General features: G+C 49.3%; 1 protein-coding gene and 1 pseudogene across 2 annotated transcripts; both read left to right on the forward strand.

Moving 5' to 3' along the window:
• Window positions 1-26692, forward strand: part of LOC109750407 (uncharacterized) — a 38744-nt pseudogene that overhangs the window by 11140 nt on the left and 912 nt on the right.
• LOC120962993 (uncharacterized) lies at window positions 16613-21953 on the forward strand. 2 transcript variants are annotated; one of them, XR_012182091.1, is made up of 2 exons: window positions 16613-21423; window positions 21513-21953. XR_012182091.1 is itself a non-coding variant. In XM_040387217.2 (2 exons), the coding sequence occupies exons 1-2, from the start codon at window positions 17338-17340 to the stop codon at window positions 18822-18824; spliced, it is 1209 nt and encodes a 402-aa protein (XP_040243151.2). In that variant the 5' UTR covers window positions 16613-17337; the 3' UTR covers window positions 18825-18875. The 2 variants fall into 2 exon arrangements, 1 of the variants encoding a protein (XP_040243151.2); XM_040387217.2 differs by lacking the exon at window positions 21513-21953 and having other exon boundaries at window positions 16613-18499; window positions 18778-18875.

The raw sequence follows: 26692 nt of genomic DNA on the forward strand, positions 1-26692 counted from the left end.
TCCGCTCGACCGCACCGGCCGCCGCTCGCCTGGGACCACGCTTAGAGGTCCATCGCGTCAATGGAGGCCCTGTGCTCGACGCCGATGGGTTCCAGCAGCCGCGGCGGAAGAACCGTCGCCCGCGCGCACGACGCGCGGCCACCCCTCCCTCCCATCGCCGCCGTCGCAACCCGTCGCCCGAGGAGGTCGCCGGCCTGTGCTTCAGGTGCCTGGATGCCGGGCACCGGGTGCGGGCCTGCACCAACCCCGTGCGCTGCCGTCGTTGCCTCATCTCCGGCCACGAGTCCAGCTGCTGCGAGACGCTGCTGCCTGGTGACCACCGTGCGCAGCCTCCGGCGGCTCACCGTCGTGGGCCAGACACCCCGCCGTGCAACCCCCCTCCCCAACTCCCCCGCGACGCCGCTCCGCCGCGCAACACCCCACCGCCGCCCCCGCCGCCCGCCTCTGCACCGGCGCGTGTCACCATCGCTCGTTCCATCGAGATGAAGGAGGCGGAGGAGGTGCTTGCGCGCGGCATGGTGGCCACCATCACCGGCACCAGGCCCTCTGTCTCCCCGGCCGACGTGGAGGCAACCTTGCATGCCATGTTCGACCTGCAGCCTGGTGACTTCACTGTGCACAAGCACGCCCCGGAGGACTTTCTCATTATCTTCTCCTCGCGGCTGATCATGGACCGGATGGCCGGCGATCACCTCATCAACGCCGCCCACTTTACCCTGCTGCTCCGCCCTTGGTGCAAGCTCGCCCACGCCACTGCTGGGAGCTTTGCATACTCTGTGCAGCTAGAGCTCCGCGGCATTCCGACGCAGGCATGGCACCTGGCCATGGCCGAGCACATCCTTGGGACTGGCTGTTGGGTTGAGCGGCTGCACCCGGAAACGCGTTCTCGCGCTGACCTTGCCACATTCCGGCTCACCGGGCGCGTGCGGGACTTGGCCTCCATTCGCCGGGATGCCATCCTGGAGATTGTCGAGCACGTCCCCGGCATCCGCCCTGACCTGCCTCCGACCGTCCGCACTCTGGAGTACCCCATCTCCATCCGGCTAGTGAGGTCCGCTGCCCTTCCCATGGCGGTTGATGACGCTGCCAATGGCGATGGCAATGGCGATGGCGATGCTCGTGGCAGCGCGCACGACGCCGCTGGCCGTGGCCACGGACGCGGGCAGCAACGCCGCCGTGGCCGGAAATGTCGCCGCCCAACCTCCGCCCCCGACGGACGCGCCGACGGCATGGCGGTAGACTCCGCCGACTGGACTTGCTCCAGAGGCCACCTACGGGGCGATGGCGCGGCGGTCGACCCTGGCTGGCTGGCGTCCCGCGCCGCCGCGGCTGCGCATGCGCCTCCGCCCGTACCGTCCCGTGCCAGATGCATGGATGCATGGCCGCATGCTGGGGCCCACCCCCCTAGTCGCAAAGCCAAAAGAGGAAAGCGGGGCGGAAAGAAAAAGCGTGCCAGGATTCAGGTTGCGCTGGCCAAAGCTGCAGCTGCAGCGGATCCCAGGCCGACCGGGTCGCCCACCCTAGCGGTGGTGCTTGCCACCCCGACAGCTGGCAACAGCCAATTGGAGCCCGCCCACACTCCTCCTCCTGCAGTCGGGCCCATAACGACCCAGTCTTGCGCGTCGTCGTGCGCGCAGGGAGACAGCCAAACTGGCGATGGACCCACCACAGCCAATGCTTGCGCGCTTGGGGATCCGGACAGCTTATCCTCTACCAGTGAGGTCCCGGACTCGCTTCCTGTGGCTCCCGAGGCTGATCCGCTGTCGGGGCAAAGCGATGCTTTGCCCTCGTCAGCTCCTGTGGCCAATGAAGTACCTGCTGCTTTGCATGCCGACCCCACCACTGCGACGCGTGATGCTGCGCCCTCGTCCACCCCCGTGGCCCTGGCTGAGCTGCATGCCAGCCCCTCCTCGGCTACGCGGGATGCGGGTCGTGTGGTTCCATTCATCGCGCCTTCGCCCCCTCCTGCCGCCGCCATCGGGGACGCTGACTTGGGTTGCCCCTCCCCCGCGGCCCAGGAACCCAGACGCATATTGCAAAGGCCCACGCCTCCTGATGCCCATGCCAGCAGGCCCGCTTCCCCAAGCCCGTCAACGATGCAATCCACCCCTGTGTCCCATGCGCCTCAGGTGCGCAGCGCAGGGCGTTTTGCCACGCCGCCAATCACTCTGCGACGCACCAGAAAGCCGGCCCCTGTCAGCTCCTGGACCCTTGGAGACTTCCTCGCAGCGGCAACCAAGCAGACTTGCTCTGCCCTCCCCAACCCTGCGCGCAAAGTGACTGCGGGGCGATGGCGACCAGAGGCCCAAGGCCCGACTGCGGGGCGGGGCAGAGCGATCGGATCGATCGGGAGACCTGGCGGGGGAACGGAAGACGGCGGCTCAACGCGATCGGATCGATCGGGAGGGGTAGAGGAAGACCGCGGGGGGAGGCGGGCAGATGAACACCCAGCGGCCGGCAGCAGGAGCGGATCAATGGCACGAGTTGCGGCGTGCAAAAAATTGACCTAGCTCTAATACCATGTTAGGAAATATGCAACTTGTATTCCCATGAGGCCATAGGCCGATATATATACATGTACAGGTGTGGAACATATGCATGAAACCCCTTATACAACGGGATAAATACAAAGGGGTACATGACTTATATTATAACTCTAACAGCCGGCAGCCCCTGAACTTCTCGCCGCGCCGCGGACGATCTGCCACTGCTGCGAAGGCCAAGCCCTGCGTGCCGCCCACCGCTGAGCGTCGTGCGCAGGTCCAGATACTGCGCACCCTTGGCATCATCGGCACCGATCAAGTGATCTCCGCCGAGGCCATGAAGGCATACGATGGGGTCTTTGCTGCGCCCCTTTCTCATGCCGTGTTGACGGCCATTGCCGTGCTTGTTGGCCGCGTGCTACCCGCCGACCCGTCCACGGCGCCTGTCACCACGGTGATCTCGAGCAGCCCGATCGAGGCCTAGCCGCGCCGATGCGCGCCCATTCGTCGACCTCTGCCTAATGGATCACGGCCTCAAAATCATCAATTGGAACGTTCGCGGCCTCAACGCCCGTGCCAGACGTACGGCAGTTCGCTCGCTAGTTGTAACTTCCAGCGCTTCGATCGCTTGCTTCCAAGAGACTAAAATGGAATTCGTCTACTCGTCGACTGTCCTTGAGACGTTGGGATCTGAGTTTGATGAATATGTTTATCTCCTAGCGAGCGGCACCCGTGGCGGGATCCTGCTGGCGTGGAAGAGCCGGGACGTGACGATCACGGACCCGATGTTCACCACCAACACCATTTCCGCCCGGGTTACGACCCCTGGTAGCACAAGCGTGCCGTGGTGGCTCACTATCGTCTATGGCCCCCAGGACAACAACGCCAAGATCGCTTTTCTACAGGAGATCCGCGACATCCGCGACGCCTGCCCCGGTCCATGGCTCATCTGCGGAGACTTCAATATGATCTACCGTGATGAGGACAAGAACAACGACAATCTCAATCGGAGAATGATGGGGCGATTCCGACGCGTCCTCAACGACCTCGCGCTCAAGGAGATTTACCTCAGCGGCCGGCGCTATACATGGTCCAATGAGCAGAGCCCGCCCACCTTGGTCCATCTCGATCGGGTGTTGTGCTCTACGGACTGGGATGAGCTGCACGTCAAATGGCACCTGCGTTGCCTGGCCTCGGTCGTCTCGGATCACTCCCCCCTTTTGCTCGATTGCTCGCCTCTCCCATCAGCGCACCGGCGATTCCACTTCGAGGAGTACTGGACTCGCCTCGCCGGTTTCCCGGAGATCGTGGCGACCTCGTGGCATTCGGTGGATGACGCCGATCCGTTCCGGCGTTTCATACGGCGCATGCAGGCCACAGCGCGTAAGCTCACCAGCTGGAGCGCGCGTTCCGTTGGTAACGTGCGAGACCAGCTTGCGATCTCTCGCGAGCTGCTGCTCCGCTTCGACGCCGCACAAGAACAGCGCGCCCTATCACCGCATGAAGACTGGCTGCGTCGTCAGATCAAGCTCTCCTACCTTGGCCTTGCTTCCCTTGAGCGGACGATTGCCCAGCAGCGCGCACGCATTGCATCTCTCAAAGACGGCGACGCGAACACTACGTTGTACCATCGCCAGTGCACGTACCGCAAGCAGAAGAACTGGATCCATGGCATCTCTGTCGACGGCGCCGTGCTCACTGATCCTAGCGACATGGCCGCGGCCACTTTCGAGCACTTTGACAGCCGGATTGGGACGGACGTGCCGCGTGACTGCACCATTGACCTGTCGCAGTTCATTGAGCCCTCAAACCTGGAGGACCTCGACACGCCATTCAGCGAAGATGAGATTTGGCAAGCCATCAAAAGCTTGCCGTCTCGCAAGGCGCCCGGCCCTGACGGCTTCACCGCGGAGTTCCTCTGCTCCTGCTGGCCGGTCATCAAGCACGACCTCCGATGCGTCTTTGACCAGGTTTATGCGCTGCGTGGCCGAGGGTTTAGCTGCCTTAACCAGGCGCTAATTACGCTCCTCCCCAAGCGCGCCGATGCCAATGGCTTGGGGGATTATAGGCCCATAAGCCTAATTCACATTGTTGCCAAGGTCCTGGCCAAGCTGCTTTCGCTCCGCCTAGCCCCCAAGCTCAACAATCTTGTCAGCAACGTCCAGAACGCGTTCATCCACGGGCGAAGTCTTCACGACAACTTCATCCTTGTGCGTCAATCCGCGCGGCTTTTGCATCAACTTGGTGCCCCTCGCGTGCTTTTGAAGCTTGACCTGGCGCGGGCTTTCGACTCCGTCTCGTGGCCTTTCCTGTTTGAGGTGTTGCGATGCCGTGGCTTCGGCAACCGCTTCCTTGATTGGATCGCCCTTCTCCTGTCGTCGGCCAGCACCAAGGTTCTCCTCAACGGCAACCCCGGACCAGCGATTTGGCACCGCTGTGGACTGCGCCAAGGTGATCCAGTTTCCCCGCAGCTCTTCGTCCTGGCAGTCGATACGTTGGGCAGGCTCTTCCATCGCGCGGTCGAGCTCCGGGTCATGCAGCAGCTCCACCCGCGCCGCACCATTCCTACCATATCCCTCTACGCCGACGGCGTAATTCTCCTATGCCACCCCTCGCCTGATGATATTGCGGCGGTGAAGGAGATCTTGCAGCTCTATGGGCGCGCCTCCGGCCTGCACGTGAACTTCCAGAAGAGCGCTGCGGCCCTCATCCGCTGCGACACCGCGGACGCTGCTCATGTTGTCGCGCACCTGGGATGCCCCATCGTCGAATTCCCGCTCACTTACTTGGGCATCCCGCTCACGCTGAGTGGCCCCACTGCTGCCCAGCTCCAACCCGTCGTCGACAAGGTCGCTGGGAAGCTACCCTTCTGGAAGGCTTGGCTCATGAACAAAGCCGGCCCCCTTGCCTTTGTCAAGGCTGTCTTGAGCGCGATCCCCATACATCAGCTCCTTGTGCTTGCGCCGCCAAAGAAGACCATCAAACTCTTGGAGAAGATTGAGAGAGGATTCCTTTGGGCTGGCCGCGCCGAGGCCAATGGTGGCAATTGCCACGTCAACTGGCGGCGCGTCTGTCGGCCTATCTAGTTCGGTGGCCTCGGCGTTCACGATCTCGAGCGCACCGGCCTCGCCCTTCGCATGCGGTGGCAATGGCTCAGCCGAGTCGACGATAGCAGGGCCTGGAGCGGCCTTGACTTGCAATTCGCGCCCGAGGAGCGCGCGCTCTTCTTCGCCTCCACTACCATGACTATTGGCGATGGCCAACACGCCCTGTTCTGGGAGGACAGATGGATCAACGGGCGTGCGGTCCGCGAGATCGCGCCTCTCCTTTATGCTCTCATCCCCAAACGGCGTCGCAAGTCCAGAACTGTAGCGGACGGCCTTCATGCGAACCAATGGGCCACGGACATCCACGGCATGATTGGCATCCCGGAGATTGGAGAATACCTACGCCTCTGGCACATGCTCGCCGAAACTGCCCTCAGCGACGCACCAGACTGCATTCGCTGGAAGTGGACCGCGAACGGCGAATATTCCGCCAAGTCTGCATATCTTGCCACTTTTCATGGCTCCACCAGATGCCAGGCTTGGAAGCTTACCTGGAAGTGCTGGGCACTGCCTAGGGTGCGCTTCTTCCACTGGCTTGCCAACCTCGACCGGTGCTGGACGGCCGACCGCCTAGCGCGACGCAACCTGCCGCACCCACAGCGCTGCCCACTTTGCGATCAGGCCCCGGAGACGATTCATCATCTTCTCCTGGAGTGCCCTTTCAGCCGCGTAGTGTGGCATGAGATCCTCTCATGGCTGCGCCTCTCCTGCCCGCTGCCCAATGTTGATGCCACTCTCCACGACTGGTGGCGCTCTGCAAGACATGACACCCCTAAACCTATGCACAAGGGATTGGCCTCCGCTGCCTTGCTCGTCCCTTGGATGATCTGGAAGCATCGCAATGGATGCGTGTTTGAGGGCACACCACCGTCGGTTACCTCCCTAACTGCTAGGATTAAGGAAGAGGCCGCACTCTGGGCCAGAGCTGGAGCCTTCGGGCTCTTGGCCATCTTGCCACAGACCTGGGATGTTCACTAGTGTGCCTGTACTCACCTTGTAAATCTGCCTCCTAGGAGGATTGTACCAAACCCCTTCTTTTCAATACAATGAAACGCAAAAGTCTTTTGCGTTTTCTCGAAAAAAAAAGTTCCACGCTTGCAGTTTGGTCAAGCAAACAAGACAAGGATTAATTACGAATTAGATGTGTCCAAGTTAGAGAAACCTGAACCAATCTTGGAAAGAATCGTGAATATTTTTGTCCATTTTTTTTCTCTCGAACAGTTTTTGTTCATTTTCATTCTACTTACATTTTTTATACTCTGAGAGCATCTAGTCACCAAACTTATGTAAGTTATATCACTGCTACAACAGTTCCGCCATATCCTGAAGTAATAGGAACGGTACACTTGTGGTGTATCATGTATTATCTGTGCATCCTTCCGTTTTCATATGGTAGATCCTTGCATTGCGCTCAGATTTTCATATTTCATTTAACTGCTTATGCATACTGTCAGATGTATGTTTTTTTTTTTCGTTTTTTGAATGTTCTTGGGATAAAACCTCATCATTTGTTTGATGTATGTATTTTTACAATTGTTATAGCATTTTTCGCATCCTATTATAACTTTGTAAGTTATTTGCTCTCCCTAACTGTCACATCATATTGATGAGCAGATCATCTGATGATGGGACATGCAGGATTTGGGATGCTAGGCATTCTCAACAATCTCCACGAATATATATACCAAAACCTTCAGATGTTGCCGCTGGTTAGTTCATTAAAGCATATCTATTGCGTGTGTGTGGGTAACGCTTACATTTATTTATGGTAACCACATGCTGTTGATTCCAGGGAAGAGTGGTGATGCATCTTCCAGTGCTGTTCAAGTTCAACCAATAAATCACCAAATCTTATGTTGTTCATTCAATGCTAATGGAACCGTGTTTGTTACTGGCAGTTCAGACACTTATGCGAGGGTGCGTTTTCTTGTTGTTGTTATCTACTGCCGCTTGTGAGCTTCTGATTTTACTACGAAAAGGTGAAGTGCCTTTTCTCATCAGAAGTGTTGATTTCAGGTGTGGAGTGCTTACAAGAGTTGTTCTGAGGAACATGACCAACCGAATCATGAGATGGATATATTATCAGGTCATGAAAATGATGTATACTACGTGCAGTTTAGTGGATGTGTTGTATCAAGATTCTTTTCATCTGACAGCAGTCACACCAGTAAGGAAGAAAATAACCTTAAGCTAAGAAATTCATGGTCAGTATATTTTGTACTTACGGAATGATCATTCACATGTTCTTATGTAATATCCTTCAGTTTATTCACCTCCTGTCTTATCTGTCTTACCTGTTCTTACTAGTTTCTGTACTTCATTCATCTTTAACCTCATGTTGAACTGGTGTTTATTGTTGGCTTCAGTTCTACATCATTTGAGTTTGTCTCCTTTTGCCAGGTTCACACATAATATTGTTACCTGCTCCCGTGATGGCAGCGCAATTATATGGGTTCCACGGTCTCGGAGATCACATGTAAGTTAATGGGACCTAAAACTCCAATTTTGCTCCTGACAAACATTGTTTCACTAATGATGTTTATGGCGATTTGCATTACTGCTGATTTCGGCTGCTGCTACAGTCATCTGTATTGTCTCCTTAATACCACTCATATTTATTTTCTGATTATTTTGTATTTTCCTATTGTATTAGTGCTATCACTAGAGGTGTGTAGTAAGAGCTGGCTGAAAAGCAACTTGCCACATCAGCCAGTTTAATCGTGTGCCCTGCGTGATAGTTAATGCATGTTCACTAACTGGTCAGTCGTATTAGCGTGTGTGCTGGTAAATGTAGTTGGCATTTCGTTTTATAGTTTACTTAGGCAGAATTTATAATTTTTTGCACAATTTGTTCTCTGCACTAACCCAGGGAAAGATTGGACGCTGGACACGCGCTTACCATCTCAAGGTTCCTCCACCTCCAATGGCTCCTCAACCACTTCGCGGTGGTCCACGTCAAAGATACAATCCAACTCCTCGTGGTGTGAATATGATTGTTTGGAGTTTGGACAATCGCTTTGTGCTTGCTGCTATCATGGGTATCTTTGGTCTACTGCTTTATATATTTTTACCGTGACTGAACCCTTTCCTTATATTTGCATGTATTACCATTTAAGGTTCCTAGTATTCCTACAACAACAACAACAAAGCCTTTAGTCCCAAACAAGTTGGGGTAGGCTAGAGGTGAAACCCATAAGATCTCGCAACTAACTCATGGCTCTGGCACATGGATAGCAAGCTTCCACGCACCCCAGAAAAAGTGACGCACTTTTTGGATTTTCGGTCTGCGGTTGGTTGGGCCAAAGAACGAGAGTCCGCTTCCTTAAGTCCGGTACGCTTTTCTTCCTCGCTGCTTCCCGCAAATGATGTGCTTCAGACTTCTGAACACGAAATGGCACTCTTATTCACTCTCGCGAGCAAAGAAGAAGAGAGACAGCATTCAAGCCAGCGGGTGCGACCGGACTACTACCGATCAATTTTTTGGAACTTATTTATAGACTTGTAGAGACCCTCTACGTAGTTGTAATTCTAGGGCAATCGATCCACTTTCCCCATAGCCCTAAGGCTGTGTCTCGATCTCCTACGCGCAAAAGATAAGATACGGGAGACGGGGTCCTATGTGGGACCTAGAAATATTCTCTGATGAGCGGACGGGAAAACCTCTTTGGATTTGCCCAAGATCTTTGGAATTCATTTATTTCTTGCAGACTCTACGAACCCGAGGAAAGGCTGCACAGCTTCCGTAGGGGCGTTAAGACCGGAGCTCTCATTGCAGCGGCACCTGTTAAAGTGGCGGCAAGAAAGAAAAGACCAAAAAGAAGGTTTTTTTAATACCTCTGATGAACCGAACCAAGCAGTCTGATCATCCTTGCCCGCCCCCCTCTTCTGTCAACCGTTGAAAGAGCATAGCCCGGATTCGAACTTCTCCTAGAAAAGTTTCCGGTGCGAAATTCAAAAAAATGAGTAATTCAAAGGAAAAATGAATTTGAGGCATGCGCCGGATTGAAGAGACTGATTCCTTTCTCCGGGACCATTCCTTCCCCAGACTAATTCAAAGGAAAAATAGAATAGCTGCTTCTTCTAAAGCGGATTAGAGTGCGACAACCAAAGCTACGGAGCGGCCTCTACCGCTTTCCCTACTGTTCTGGTTGAACTAGGGCTTTGGCTGAGCGACGGAGGAATCCATTTATTATTTATTTCTTAGCCTGGGCCCAACTATGTACAGAAATCTATCTATTATTGCCTACATCGACAGCAAAGTAAACTCTCGCTGATGATAGAAGAACAACTCTTAGGGCAGTTGCCATTCTGGCATCGAGCTATTTTGCCGCAGGACCTCCCCTACAGTATCGTCACCGCAGTAGAGTTTAACCACCAAATTCGGCGATAGAGGTCAAAGGTGCTACTAAAAGGGGGCAATGAGATAACAGCTTGAAACAATAGGAGAGAAGTGGTAGCTTCATGTCGGGGCGAACTGAAACATCTTAGCCGTAAAAAACCTTCCCTTTTCAAGCCTCCCTAGTCGTCGAAAGATTTCATCCCTCGCTCGGTCGTTAAGGTGACCTGAGCCTCTTTTTCCATCCCAGGGGGTAGCGATTTCAAGAGTACTTGGGGCTGACCACTGAGCTCACTCAGGCCCCGCTGGGCGGGCCAGAGTCATTCAGAAACTTTATTATGTTCTTCTTTTTTCTCCGTTGCAAAATGATGTGATGAAAGAAGCTCGTATTTCGCACACCAGCAGCGTGCGTTGCGTGATTCCACTGTGTTTTTTGCACTTGACTGGTTGGACAGTTGACCGGAAGATAACTTCGATTCGCTTCTTGCACTTTAATATGCCTCGTTCAATGAGAAAGCATCTGATCGAAGAGCAGCACGCTAGACTTCCTACTTTTGGGGTTTTTAAGGTGACCGATGCCTTTCAAAAGTGGGGCTGGCCATGGTTTTTTAACCCACCCTTTCATTCACTTAAGACCCAAAGCAGAAAAGGTTTGCAATCCATATACTGGAATTTGGTTCCACCGAAGTACAAGGACTAAACTGGTCGACTGATTTTATAGGCATCGGAATGGGTTTATCTTGGAAGATCTTGACTTCTCCGTGCCTTCTGCCTCCGACACATCATATCTCCTATGCCGAATTGAATCGATTTCAGGCACTTCCCTCAAGCCGAAACCGGAACAGGAAACTTGTAACTTCTAGCCGAGAAGGATAAGAGAGGTGGCCTTGATTTTACTCGGGTCGATTTCTATTCCCCGATGTCGAATGTGTCCATAGCTAGCTCTTTGGTGATACTCCAATCCTTTAGGTCTCTCTTAACGGACTCCTCCCATGTCAAATTCGGTCTACCCCGCCCTCTCTTGACATTTTCCGCACGCTTTAGCCGTCCGCTATGCACTGGAGCTTCTGGGGGCCTGCGCTTAATATGCCCAAACCATCTCAGACGATGTTGGACAAGCTTCTCTTCAATTGGTGCTACCCCAACTCTATCTCGTATATCATCATTTCGGACTCGATCCTTCCTCGTGTGGCCACACATCCATCTCAACATACGCATCTCCGCCACACCTAACTGTTGAACATGTCGCCTTTTAGTCGGCCAACACTCAGCGCCATACAACATTGCGGGTCGAACCGCCGTCCTGTAGAACTTGCCTTTTAGCTTTTGTGGCACTCTCTTGTCACAGAGAATGCCAGAAGCTTGGCGCCACTTCATCCATCCGGCTTTGATTCGATGGTTCACATCTTCATCAATACCCCCATCCCCCTGCAGCATTGACCCCAAATACCGAAAGGTGTCCTTCTGGGGAACCACCTGGCCATCAAGGCTAACCTCCTCCTCCTCACACCTAGTAGTACTGAAACCGCACATCATGTACTCGGTTTTAGTTCTACTAAGCCTAAACCCTTTCGATTCCAAGGTTTGTCTCCATAACTCTAACTTCCTATTTACCCCTGTCCGACTATCGTCAACTAGCACCACATCATCCGCAAAGAGCATACACCATGGGATATCTCCTTGTATATCCCTTGTGACCTCATCCATCACCAATGCAAAAAGATAAGGGCTCAAAGCTGACCCCTGATACAGTCCTATCTTAATCGGGAAGTCGTCAGTGTTGACATCACTTGTTCGAACACTTGTCACAATTATCGTACATGTCCTTGATGAGGGTAATGTACTTTGCTGAGACTTTGTGTTTCTCCAAGGCCCACCACATGACATTCTGTGGTATCTTATCATAGGCCTTCTCCAAGTCAATGAACACCATATGCAAGTCCTTCTTTTGCTCCCTATATCTCTCCATAAGTTGTCGTACCAAGAAAATGGCTTCCATGGTCGACCTCCCAGGCATGAAACCAAACTGATTTTTGGTCACGCTTGTCATTCTTCTTAAGCGGTGCTCAATGACTCTCTCCCATAGCTTCATTGTATGGCTCACCAGCTTAATTCCACGGTAATTAGTACAACTCTGAACATCCCCCTTGTTCTTGAAGATTGGTACTAATATACTCCGTCTCCATTCTTCTGGCATCTTGTTTGCCCGAAAAATGAGGTTGAAAAGCTTGGTTAGCCATACTATCGCTATGTCCCCGAGACCTTTCCACACCTCAATGGGGATACAATAAGGGCCCATCGCCTTGCCTCCTTTCATCCTTTTTAAAGCCTCCTTGACCTCAGACTCCTGGATTTGCCGCACAAAACGCATGCTGGTTTCATCAAAGGAGTCGTCCAGTTCAATGGTAGAACTCTCATTCTCCCCATTGAACAGCTTGTCGAAGTACTCCCGCCATCTATGCTTAATCTCCTCGTCCTTCACCAAGAGTTGGCCTGCTCCGTCCTTGATGCATTTGACTTGGCCAATGTCCCTCGTCTTCCTTTCTCGGATCTTGGCCATCTTATAGATGTCCCTTTCGCCTTCCTTCATGCCTTACCGTTGGTAGAGGTCCTCATATGCCCGACCCCTTGCTTCACCAACAGCTCGCTTTGCAGCCTTCTTCGTCATCTTGTACTTCTCTATGTTGTCTGCACTCCTATCCAGGTATAGGCGTCTGAAGCAATCTTTCTTCTCTTTAATCGCCTTCTGGACATCATCATTCCACCACTAGGTATCCTTATCTTCGCTTCTCCTTCCCCTGGACACTCCAAACTCCTCCGAGGCCACCTTACGAATGCAAGTCGCCATCTTCATCCACACATTGTTCGCATCCCCTCCTTCCTCCCAAGGGCCCTCCTTAATGACCCTCTCCTTGAATGCCTGAGCTACCTTCCCCTTGAGCTTCCACCACTTCGTTCTAGCGACTTTGGCATGCTTATCCCGCTGGACACGAATCCGAAAGCGGAAGTCAGCAACCACCAGCTTATGCTGGGGTACAACACTCTCTCCAGGTATCACCTTACAGTCTAGGCACGCACGCCTATCTTCTCTTCTCGAGAGGATGAAATCAATCTGGCTAGAGTGTTGGCCACTACTAAAAGTCACCAGATGTGATTCTCTCTTTCTAAAGAGGGTGTTAGCTACAATCATGTTGTAGGCTAGAGCAAAGCTTAAGACATCTTCTCCTTCTTGATTCCTGATGCCATAGCCAAAGCCCCCATGCGCCCCTTCAAAACCTGTGTTAGATGTACCCACGTGGCCATTGAGGTCTCCTCCTATGAAGAGCTTCTCACCAATCGGTACACTCCTAACCATGTCTTCCAGGCCTTCCCAGAACTCCCTCTTGGTGTTCTCATTGTGGCCTACTTGCGGGGCATATGCGCTGATAACATTGAGAACCAAGTCCTCAGCTACCAGCTTGACCAGGATAATCCGGTCCCCACGTCTCTTGACGTCTACCACTCCATACTTGAGGCTCTTGTTGATCAAGGTGCCTACGCCATTTCTGTTTGCAGCCGTCCCCGTGTACCACAGCTTGAAGCCGGTATCCTCCACCTCCTTCGCCTTCTGTCCTCTCCATTTGGTTTCTTGGACGCAAAGGATATCAACACCTCTCCTCACCGCTGCATCAACTAGCTCCCGAAGCTTCCCTGTCAGAGACCCTACGTTCCAGCTACCTAAGCGAATCCTCCTAGGCTCGGCTAGCTTCCTTACCCTTCGCACTCGTCGAGTCAAATGCGAAGACCCTTGCTCATTTTCCACTACATCCGGGCGCCGATGTAGCGCGCCACTAAGGATGCGACGACCCGATCCTCGCTCACTTGCCACCGTATCCGGATCAAGATACGGCGCGCCACCTGGGGGGTGACGGCCCGGCCCTTGCTCATTTTCCACCACACCCGGGTTCCGATGTGGCGCGTCGCTGAGAGGGTTACGTCCCAACGAAAATCTTTTGGGTTTCATCTCCATAAGAGTGGCTGAGTTTTTACGTTGGCTCGCCAAGCCTATCACAACCCTCCTCCTTTACCCGGGCTTGGGACCGGCTATGTTGAGACAACATAGGCGGAGTTGTTCCTAGTATTCCTAGCATGAAGAAATTCAATCTTGTTGTTACATAATTGATAATTTATCTTTCATTGTTCTCATTTGTATTCATGTCACTTAAACATGTCTTATGTTCTGAAGATTGCAGAATTTGTGTTTGGAATGCTTCTGATGGGAGCTTGGTGCATTCACTGATTGGCCATCAGGAATCAGTAAGCATGCGCCATGCAGTCTAGCATTAGAGTTACTTTTGGATTTCGTTAACAACTTGTTATTGCATGTTGAAACTTAGTTTGTGCTTGTGCATGAAATTTTCCTATCAGTTAGGTGCATATGTGTGAACTTCGTCGCTGGCAACTCATCACGGGCATGCTATTCATCATATCACTAGTGAAAAAACTATGAAGCAACTCGTATTTTCTTAGTGAATATGCTGTCAAAGAGCATGTATTGAAGATGGTAATTAAATGGAACTGGAAAGGAGATGCTAATCTCAGCAAAAAGAAATCGAAGAGTATGGCAGAGTGTGTTGCAAAATTATTGCCGTTTCAGAATTGAAGTGAGTAGTACTCCCTCCATTCCCTTATACAAGGCCACAAATTCAAATTACAGGTACCAAGGTAAAACTTAATGATTGCTTTGAATCTAACTTTTCTTCTCGTTAACCGGGATTATTGATACGTCCGCTTGCATGCAAGGAAGAAATAAGAAGAAAGTAGCACAATGTTATTATGATTACATGCATGCAAGCATTAAACAAGTTGCTAGTACGAGGAAACATCAATAAATTTTGTCTCGATTACTGTTAGTGGCCTTGTATAGATGCAAAATGTATTTTTCATAGTGGCCTTGTATAAGGGAATGGAGGGAGTAGTACTCCCTCCATCCATATATATAGGGCCTAATGCGTTTTTCAAGATTGGCTTTGACTATTGATAAGATTAGTGGTATATGAGATGTATAGTGTGAAAACTATATCATCGGAAGCTCCTTTCCCGTACAAACTTGACGGTATGCTTTGTGTAACTTGCATGTCATATATTATTGCTATAACATGTGGGCAAAGCTAGGCTCAAAAAACGCATTAGGCTCTATATAGATGGATAGAGGGAGTAGCAGTATTGTCCTTGACCTCAGTTCACATATATCTTGTTGCCCAATCGTGGCGCTAACTTCTACTTTAGTGCATTGGCAGCCAATTATGTTCGTACAGTTTGATCTATGCTTAACTTTAATTGTTTCACATTAGTAACCTCTTTTTTCTTGTGATAGTGTAATGATACTTTGTCCTATGCTATAGTCAATCTTGATTCATGAGTTCCATATACATTTCTAATTTTTGCATGTATTGAACTGGTTTAAATAATCAAGCACCTGCAGCTTTGTTTGATCGCAACATCCTGATTTCCATTCTCATTCATAATTCATCTGCACTATGTTATTCAACTTCTTTTTTCTTAAAGGTTGATCCTTGCATAAACAAATGTTCTCTTGTTAAATTTGGTCACATTCATTATCAACAGACATTTGTTCTTGATGTGCATCCGTTCAACCCCCGTATAGCTATGAGTGCTGGGTATGATGGAAAGACAATCATCTGGGATGTAAGTTCCTAACTAGATATCTTTAATCTTGGTCACTATCTTCATTCCTGAAATACGCTATTTCTGTATCCAGATATGGGAAGGAAAGCCTGTACAGATCTACGAAACTGACCACTATAAGCTTGTTGACGGCAAGTTCTCTCCGTAAGTGTCACTATAATTTCTTCATATTCGCGACAACATGAATTTTTGTTTTGGCCCTTAAGCAAATGTACAGTTTATTTGTATTTCTTTTGTAACAACGCGCCTGCATTGAGATGATACTCCATAAAATGTTTAGAACAATGAAGAAAAATAGCAGGAAAAACCCTGGGACTACTTATAAATTTTATGGATGTTCCATTAATCTTAAGAAGGTAGGGATATTCCATAGTAAAACTGAGAATGTATCGTGGTGTGCTTTTTTTTTTAAAGTTCTGTTCAGAAGTGATCCCTCCCTTTTCTGCTATATTTCTTGACTTTTTCTGTTTTTGTTTCACGGATGACTTAATGGTGAAATCTGGTTGACCAGGGAGAAAAGTGCACTTCTGTCGATGGCAGCTAGGTTTCCATCTCTCTCTCTAGACTTGGTTGCCCAGAATTTCTGGGTACTCGCCTTGTTCATAAAGGTGAGGCGAGCTTCCATGATGTGCTCCCTGGAACGCTTGACTGTTTAGGCTACAGCATGGCAACTATGCTGGTCGAAAGTAGATGATCCTTAGTGTTCCAGTTTTCTGTTATAGTGCAGCCAAAATAATATGAATTCAACTGACGGCGTTACTTATTTCTCTGTAGTGTTGGGATGTATTATGCCAAAATGAAGTTTTGCCATTTGACCAGTTACCATAGATTGCAGATGAATCTGAGTTTATTTGTCTGTCGTGATGTCTTGATGTGTTGCTGAATGGACATTTAGGGATGGAACATCACTTGTCCTCACCAATGAAATTGGGCAAATATTCATTATTGGTACAGGGCAGGGCGAGTCCCAAAAGGATGCGAAATATGATCAGGTATACAAATTGTTACTGAACTACCAGATTATTGGGGGGAATGCCTAGTGCAAACCAATGTTGGGTGCAGTCATGCAAACTGCCATTATCTCCGTGATCATGTGTACAGCTGGCTGAGGCACAGTTGATATTCTAATTCAGTTTGATCATGTATAACTCTCAATCTTGTTGGAGTTATAATATAAGTCATGTATACCCCTTTGTATTTATCCCGTTGTATAAGGGGTTTCCTGCATATGTACCACACCTGTACGTATATATATATCGGCCTATGGCCTCATGGGAATACAAGTTGCTTATTCCTAACATGGTATTAGAGCTAGGTCAATTTTTTGCACGCTGCAACTCGTGCTGATCTGTCTCGATCGAGCCGCCGGCTCCCTCCCGCTCGCAGTTTCCGTCGCCGCTGCCTCTCCTCTCGATCTCTCCTCCCGATCGGCGCTGGTTGGATCGCCCCGCTGGGCTGGGCCGCTTCCTCTCCTCCACGCTGGGCTGCCCCGTCCTCCCTGCTGATCGAAGTCGCCAGCTCCCGTCCGCAGCTCCCGACCGCCCGCTAGCTCCTGCCCGGGCTTGCTCGCTAGCTCCCGCCCGGGCTTGCTCGCCAGCTCCCGGCCGGGTTCGTCTACTGCTGTTGCCTGTGTTGTCTGAGGTCTGCTGCGCGCCGGATCTCGCTCCCAGCCGTCGTCCTCGTCCGGCCTCTGCTATTTTCGGATCTTTGCCACAAAAAAAAAATGTCTGCTGCATCAGGCTACGTTGCTGTCCCTCGCTGTCCGGTGATCTTCGATGGTACCAACTACACCGAGTTCGCTGGCTTCATGCGCATTCACATGCGTGGCATTCGTCTCTGGGGTGTTCTTTCTGGCGAGGTCTGCTGTCCACCACGTCCGGTCCCTCCGGTGGCCCCTACTCCACCGACTCCACTGGTTCTTCCTCCGGACGCTACTCAGGCCGCCAAGGATGCGGCTAAGATTGCTGATGAGGCTGCTGATCGTGCCTATGATGAGAGGGCTTTGGCTTATGAGGAGGCTCTTCAGACGTATCATGGTGCTTTGTCTGTTTACACCCAGTGGCTTGATGATGATGCTCGTGCTGCAGCTGTTCTCACTGCTAGTGTTCTGCCTCAGTTTGCTTCTGAGTTTCTGGGTCTTCCTACTGTCTTCCAGATGTGGACCTGTCTTCGTCAGCGCTATGAGCCCTCTGGTGATGCCTTATACCTTTCTGTGGTTCGTCAGGAGCATGCTCTTCAGCAGGGTGACTCTACTGTTGATGCCTTTTATGCACAGAGTTCTGCTATCTGGCGCCAGCTTGATTCTCTCCGCAGTGCTGGTTGTCGTACTTGTCCCTGCTGCCAGGCTGTCCAGGCCGATTTGGAGTTTCATCGCGTCTACGAGTTCCTGTCTCGGCTCCGTAAGGAGTTTGAGCCCCGGCGTGCTCAGTTGCTTGCTCGTGGCCGTATTTCACTCATGGAGGCGCTTTCAGAGATTCGTGCTGAGGAGACTCGCCTACGTGGTGCTGGTTTGCTGGAGGTTCCCTCTGTGCTCGCTACTCGGGTTTCTTCCACTCCACCTGCTGCACCGCCCCATTCTCGCTCGAGTGCTCCGCCGCTCTTGCCCACTCCTTCTGGAGGCTCAGGTCGCCCCCGTTCACATTGTGACTACTGCAAGAATGATGGTCATATTGAGTCCCAGTGCTACACCAAGCGGAAACACCTGCGCAAGGCGCGATCATCAGGGACTGCGTCATCTCCCTCGCCAGTTTCAGCCATTGCTTTGACCGAGCAGGATATTTTGAGACTTAAGCGTCTGCTCGCGGCTTCAGGTTCTTCCTCGACGGGTACTGCTGGTTCTGTGACTGATGCTTCCCGCACTGAGCACCCGCCCTCTACACAGTCAGGTACATCCCCATGGGTTCTGGATTCTGGAGCTTCTTTTCATATGTCTTCTCATTCTTCCGCTTTGTCTTCTCTTCGCTCGCTGGATTCTCCTGTTCATGTCTTTACTGCTGATGGTACTCCACTTTCTGTTGCCAGTAGAGGCCATCTTTCTACTCCTTCTTATTCTGTTCCTGATGTTGCTCATGTTCCTCGACTTACCATGAATCTGTTTTCTGCCGGTCAACTTACTGATTCTGGTTGTCGTGTCATCCTTGATGTTGACTCTTGTTCTGTCCAGGATCGTCGCACGCACACTCTGGTTGGGGCTGGCCCTCGCCGCCGTGATTCTCAGGGTCTTTGGGAGTTGGACTGGCTTCATGTTCCTTCCGCTGCCACCACCATCGCCAGTCCCTCCGCTGCTGTCGCCTCTGTTACTGGTTCCTTCAAGCAGTGGCATCATCGACTTGGTCACCTGTGTGGTTCTCGGTTATCGTCTTTAGTTCGTCGAGGTCTTCTGGGGTCTGTCTCAGGAGATGTCTCTTTAGATTGTCAGGGTTGTCGTCTTGGCAAGCAGATTCAGTTACCATATTCCCATAGTGAGTCAGTGTCTAAGCGTCCTTTCGATTTAGTCCATTCTGATGTATGGGGTCCGGCTCCTTTCACTTCGAAAGGTGGTCATAAATACTATATTATTTTCATCGATGATTTTTCTCGTTACACATGGCTTTATTTCATGACTTCACGTAGTGAGGTGTTGTCTATTTATAAGCGTTTTGCTGCCATGGTTCATACTCAGTTCTCTTCACCCATTCGTGTTTTTCGTGCTGACTCCGCTGGTGAGTATATCTCTAAGATGTTGCGTGGTGTCCTTGCTGAGCAGGGTACTCTTGCCCAGTTCTCTTGTCCTGGTGCTCATGCTCAGAATGGTGTGTCTGAGCGCAAGCATCGTCACCTTCTTGAGACGGCTCGTGCTATGATGATCGCCGCCTCTCTTCCGCCTCATTTTTGGGCCGAGGCTATCTCCACTTCTGTCTATCTCATCAACCTTCAGCCATCTGCTGCTTTGCAGGGTGGTGTTCCTTTTGAGCGTCTGTTTGATCGCTCTCCCGATTATTCGATGCTTCGCTTGTTTGGTTGTGTTTGCTATGTTCTTCTTGCCCCTCGCGAACGCACCAAACTGACCGCTCAGTCTGTTGAGTGTGTCTTCTTAGGCTACAGTGATGAGCATAAGGGCTATCGTTGTTGGGATCCTGTCGGTCCTCGGATGCGTATCTCGTGATGTGACTTTTGATGAGTCTCGTCCTTTTTACCCACGACCATCTTCCACGGTCTTTTCAGTGGAGGATATCTCTTTTCTCACTTTTCCTGACTCTCCTCTTCCTCCCGTCGCGCCTGTACCTATTCGTCCCACTCCCTCTGCTTCTCCACCCCTCGTCGATTCACCGCCACCATCTTCCCCGGTCTCCTCACCTAGCATGTCACCGGATTCTACACCTTCATCTCCGGTGACTTCTTCGTCGCCACCCCCTGATTCTACCTTGGCGATTCCTCCTTCTCTTGTTCCATCTCTTCCGCAGCATTACACTCGTCGTTCCCAACCTGTGGATGCTTCCTTGGATGAGTCGTCCTCTTCCTCTCAACCTACTTATGGTTTGCGTTCTCGTCCTCGTCCGCCTATTGAACGCACCGGCGGAGGAGATTGCTGCTCTTGAACGCACCGGTACCTGGGATCTTGTTTCTCTTCCTCCCGGAGTCCGTCCCATCACTTGTAAGTGGGTCTACAAGGTTAAGACTTGCTCCGATGGTTCTCTTGAGCGTCACAAAGCTCGTCTCGTGGCTCGTGGTTTTCAGCAGGAGCATGGTCGTGATTATGACGAGACTTTTGCTCCTGTGGCCCATATGACCACTATTCGTACACTTCTTGCCGTTGCCTCTGCACGCCACTGGTCTATCTCTCAGCTTGATGTTAAGAATGCCTTTCTTAATGGTGAGCTGCGTGAGGAGGTGTACATGCAGCCACCACCTGGGTATTCTGTTCCTGATGGCATGGTGTGTCGTCTTCGTCGCTCTCTCTATGGCCTTAAGCAAGCCCCTCGTGCCTGGTTTGAGCGTTTTGCTTCTGTGGTCACTACTGCTGGTTTTTCAGCAAGTGTTCATGATCCCGCATTGTTTATTCACCTTTCTCCTCGTGGTCGGACTCTTCTTCTTCTCTATGTTGATGATATGGTCATCACTGGGGATGACCCCGAGTATATTGCCTTTGTAAAGGCCCGTCTTAGTGAGCAGTTTCTTATGTCTGATCTTGGACCTCTTCGCTATTTTCTTGGGATTGAAGTCTCTTCTACCTCTGATGGCTTTTTTATATCCCAGGAAAAGTATATCCAGGATCTTCTTGCTCGTGCTGCTCTTTCTGACGAGCGCACTGTTGAGATTCCTATGGAGCTCAATGTTCACCTTCGTGCTACTGATGGTGATCCTCTCCCTGACCCGACGCGTTATCGTCATCTCGTTGGCAGTCTTGTCTATCTAGCTGTCACTCGTCCGGACATCTCTTATCCGGTTCATATCCTGAGTCAGTTTGTTTCTGCTCCCACATCGGTTCATTATAGTCATCTCCTTCGTGTTCTCCGATATCTTCGGGGTACGATCTCTCACCGTCTCTTCTTTCCTAGCTCCAGTTCTTTACAGCTTCAGGCCTATGCGGATGCTACGTGGGCTAGTGATTCTTCTGATCGCCGTTCGCTTTCTGCTTACTGTGTTTTTCTTGGCGGTTCTCTCATTGCCTGGAAGACGAAGAAACAGATTGCAGTTTCCCGTTCGAGTGCTGAGGCTGAGTTGCGAGCTATGGCTCTTTTGACGGCAGAGGTGACTTGGTTACGGTGGTTACTTCAGGACTTTGGTGTTTCTGTCACTACACCGACTATGCTCTTATCTGACAGTACAGGTGCTATCAGCATTGCGCGCGATCCTGTGAAGCATGAGCTCACCAAGCATATTGGTGTTGATGCTTTCTATGTGCGCGCTGCTGTGCAGGATCAGGTCGTTGCTCTTCAGTATGTGCCTTCCGAGTTACAGTTGGCGGATTTCCTGACGAAGGCCCAGACTAGAGCACAACATGGCTTTTATCTCTCCAAACTTAGTGTTGTTCCTCCACCATGAGTTTGAGGGGGGGTGTTAGAGTTATAATATAAGTCATGTATACCCCTTTGTATTTATCCCGTTGTATAAGGGGTTTCCTGCATATGTACCACACTTGTACGTATATATATATCGGCCTATGGCCTCATGGGAATACAAGTTGCTTATTCCTAACAAATCTGTCAGGGCCTTGGTGCTTAGTCACAGAATTATTCATCCATGTGGCGCTTTGAGAGTTTGCATGACTCTACCTAGATATGTTTGCGCTGGATAATCCTCCTGTTTTGGAAATATCCCACCTTGTATGCAATCATTGATGCTCACTATTCATGTTTTCAAACAGTTCTTTCTTGGAGACTACCGGCCCCTTGTTCATGATACAAATGGAAGTGCTATTGATCAGGTTCGTTTGAGGATATGAGCTATCTGTTCTTTGCATTGGCATTAGCCGATTGAATTGTATAATGTCGTTATAGTCATTTTCTGCAACTAACTCTACCATAAGATTCATCAAGTGAACTGTTTCAAAAACCGTTTTAGTGGAATTTTTCATTTTGTTATTTTCTGAATATTTGTTAAACAAGCGGAATTGTATAGGTATCACGTATTGTTTTTTTGTCTAAAAAAAGTACTGTTTTTAAGAGAAGTCCTAGACTTGCTTTTGTGATGGTATATGTTTTACTGGTTGGTGTAGTAATATACTCCCTCTGTAAACAAATATAAGACGTTTTAGGTCACTACGTTTGTTTACATAGGTAGTATCAGATGATTCGAACTAGCTATTCGTTAGTCTGTTTTTGGCTGCCAACCGTATTTATATAGAATGCCACGGACTACCACCATTGCAGTCTACTTCTGAAGTGTTGCTAGTTCGTCAGCTAAGTATAGGTGGATTATGTGCTGTCAAATCGAGCGAGGAACATTCTGCTGATTGGCAGGAAGTTTGACTTGAATGGCAGTCTTGAAAGTGCACAACATTGATGTTTTGTTATTCCCTACTACAGTATGTTATAACTTTATAAGTTACAAGCATCCCGTACCACAATCATCCGATCACCTCTGAATGTGTTTTCTTAGTAGCTGTAATATATAATACTCCCTCCGTCCCAAAATTCTTGTCTTAGATTTGTCTAGATACGGATGTATCTAATACTAAATGTGACTTGATACATCCGTATTTAGACAAATCTAAGACAAGAATTTTGGGATGGAGGGAGTATGTTCTATATATCAGACGTTTGTGTGGTGCTACTCGTACCATCTCATCAGAAGTCATACAAAGGGTGTAATTTATTTCAGTAACTATTCTCTTTAAAAAAAATTTCTGGTGCTTATTCAAGCCAACAAACAAGTAAGCATTGCAAGACTAAGGAATCTTGAAACATGATAAAACACAGAACTCCAGGTTTGAAAAACTACTGGACGCCTGCTGGGTCTGGTATTTCCCAAGAAAGGGGATATGGAACCCTGTCCCTGATCATACTTGCCTATGTGGAACTGTTTTTTTTTTCTCTTCATAAAGTGCATCATGAGCTATCAAGTTTTCTTTATGATGCCTTTCTTACTGTACCCAGGAAACACAACTTGCACCTTATAGGAGAAATATTCAAGACCTTTTGTGCGACTCGGGTATGCAACTTCTCTATCTTTCTAACCAAGGTATAATTTAGTAATTTATTGGTCGCACATGATTATAATTGTTAGTTGCTAATTGCCAATGAAGGTATGATACCTTACCCAGAGCCTTTTCAGAGCATGTACCAGAAATACCGGTTAGGTATCCTGGGTATTGAATGGCGACCTCCCTCAGTAAATTTTGCTGTTGGGCCCACTTACGATGCAACCACTGGCGAGTACCAAATCATCCCAGTTACTGATCCAGATAGGTGGGAACCACTTCCAGAGATAACAGACTTCATCGAGCTTGAACCAGAAAATGAAGCGATCTCTGATGATACTGATTCCGAGTACAATGGCATGGATGACTATTCTAGTGAAGGAGAACAGGGGATTTGGGGTGGTCATGCTTCTGGTGCTTCATACTCAAGTGCAGAGATTGATGGATCTAATCTTAACAGTACTGCTAATCTCCGCAGATCTAGAAGAAAGAAGAAAAGATGTGATGTGAGAGGCGACATTAAGATCATTCCATTTCCTTTATGTTGGTTTCTAACCTTTCAGCTTATTTTCCTTTTATTACGTCTTCTACAGGCTGATCTTGTTACTTCATCTGATCGGCGAGTTAAGAAAAGAAATTTGGATGGGCACGGTGTGGCTACACCGTCAAGGCCACATAGAGGCAGGAAGTCTAAGACTGGCCGTGCTACCAAAAGGAAAATATCTCCTAAATCTAGGAGATTGTGACCTCAAAGACGTGCTACTCACAGCACACACAGTTTTTTCTTGAAGATTGAAACTTCAACAGAAGAGGAAGATGGATCAGCGAGCAGTCTTTCAGACAACGAACTCAACACAGAAAGCACTGAAGCTGAGCAGTCAGCGTGGCATGGCCTGCCAAGACTTGGTAGAGAAACCAACCAATATGATTCCGAAGATGTTACCCGACCTTCTCAGTTCACTGAAACCAAGGGAAAACATTCTGCAAATAGTAGAAAACTGATTCTGAGGATACCACGCCGTGATCTAAAAGTTCAGTTTCCTTCAGAAAGTGTAAATCCAGAACTCCCACCTCATTATGCAGTGCTGTCACTTCCAGCAGCCAGATACAAAGACGCTGAGCCGGAACTAGCTTTTGAGCCTGGAAACTCCTCTGCTTGCAAGTCTGAATCACCTCTGGTCTCCGGTCTACATGATGCGGGTACTGTTCACAGTAATGGCGCAATCAAAGGGTGTGAGCTTAAGCTGCGACCTTCAAAGCATTGCGAGTTCGGGGACTCTTCTTCAGGAGACACGTGGGTCTCTTCAAATAATGCACTTTCGCATGATGTTTATGGGTCTGGTAGTCAGAAAACACCTAATCAATATGATAACGGCGTCCAACAAACGGTTGAGCAGAATGTACAGAAAAGACAACGTGCAATTTATCTGGATAGCATCCATGAAAACCACAATACTGATGATTATAGTGAAGGTAATTTGCCTGGTAAAGAATGGATAACTGACAACAGGAATACTCATCTAGAGGAAGAAAATAACAGGGAACACGATCAGCAGTTCCACAGCACTCGGTCTATATCCTTTAAACTGAAGTTGTCCAGACCAAGAGGCTTTGCAGATGGAGCAAGTTCATCAGACATATCGAAGACTAGTGCAGTAGGGAGTGACATCAACCATGTTAAAGTTCCAATGCAGCATGATGAGGTTTCTGCCACCAGTCAACATAGGAGCAGTGACTTCCCTAGTGTGTCCAGACGTTTCCAGGACTTTGAATCTGCGAAGACATACGGCACCGTGTACAAAAGGTCAGAGCCAAGTAAGCACAGGAAAAGATTGGGTTCGGATGCGTTTGGAAATGGACATAATACTTCTGTTTCCAATGATGATGGTGGACATCAACCTCCAGACTGCAGTCCTGTTGCACCTACTGGTAGTTTACGAAGAAACGAAAGGAGGTCATGTGCATACACTGATTATGGTAGAGGAAGGGATGCAATCTCTCATGTGCAAAGTTCTTCCCTCGAAGCAGCAACTAGTGGGAGACAAATTGTTGCAAATGTGCGTGAAGTAATGTGGGGATCAACATCAAAGACTGCTGGTATAAAGTCTTCTATGAACAAAAGAGAGAGTTGCAACTTTCCTGATACACATCTATTGGAGAAAAAGCACCAAGTATCGAGGCCATGGTTGATGTTGCTAGAGCATGAAGATATCTACCGTTATATTCCTCAACTTGGCGATGAGGTTATGTACTTGCGACAGGTATTTATTTATTTTCGCTGCATTGTGTGTATAAAGTACGGAAATGATTTTGGTGCAAGCAGCTTTCAGCTGCAAACATACTAAAATAATAATAATAATAAATCTTCTGTTGCCACTTCCCCCTCCTGCCCAGTTGTAAGGTATACTAGTTGATGGTGGGAAAATCGTGCGTAGCAAGTTACATACGAGCATATATACCATTGTGACTCGTAAAATAGTATTTATGAAGCGCCTCTTATCATACTTTCTGCGTGCTTGTTATTTTTAGGGTCATGAAGAATATGTTTATGAAGTGCAATCATCGGATAATTGCCCATCAAATCGGATCAAAGGCCTTAAAGCTGCTGAGCTTTGCGAAATTAAGGGTCTTGATTACAAGCCAGATAGAGGGTCTGGTGAAAGCTGCTGTGAATTAACTATTAAATTCATTGATCACACTTCAAGTGGATTTGGCAAAGAGTTTGTAATCACATTGCGTGAGCTAGTTACGTTCCCTGATTTTCTTGTGGAAAGAACACGGTTTGAAGCTACTACCACGTATAACTGGAGCATCGCTGATAGGTGCAAAGTTTGGTGGATGGATGAGGGAGAGGATGGAGGAAGTTGGTGGGAGGGACGAGTATTGGAAATAAGACCTAAGTCACCTGATTTTCCTGAGAGCCCTTGGGAGAAATATGTCATACAGTATGAAACTGATGGTTCTGAACATCCGCATAGCCCCTGGGAGGTGCATGATGCTAATAACCCATTGGTTCCATGGAAGCGTCCACATATTGATCCCAGTACCAGGAACAAATTGTTATCAGCAGTGACCGGTTTACAGGAAAAGTCTCTCAGAAATCAGGTACGTTTTATTTTCAAAATTTACACTCTTGGGTTGTTGTTTTGACTGTTTACCATATTTTTGTACGGGTCTTCAGGATCGCTATGGTGTTCTGAAGTTAGATACTGTTGCAGGAAAATCAGATTTCATAAACAGGTAATTCTTGTATAAAAGTATGCGGTGCAGATGCTTCTATATGTTTTTTTTCATTTATAACAAAAGTGAGAATGATGACTGCTGTGAAATAATCCTCATGAGGCATATAATCTGTAGATAATGCAGTATACCATGTATTTGTAAAAAAGTTTACCTTATTTCCGTTGGAGGTTAACATGCCTATGTTTGTTTTAAGGTTTAACAAACTAAAGATATA

The sequence above is a fragment of the Aegilops tauschii genome, chromosome 4, assembly GCF_002575655.3.
Source record: "Aegilops tauschii subsp. strangulata cultivar AL8/78 chromosome 4, Aet v6.0, whole genome shotgun sequence".
NCBI classification, from domain to species: domain Eukaryota; kingdom Viridiplantae; phylum Streptophyta; class Magnoliopsida; order Poales; family Poaceae; genus Aegilops; species Aegilops tauschii.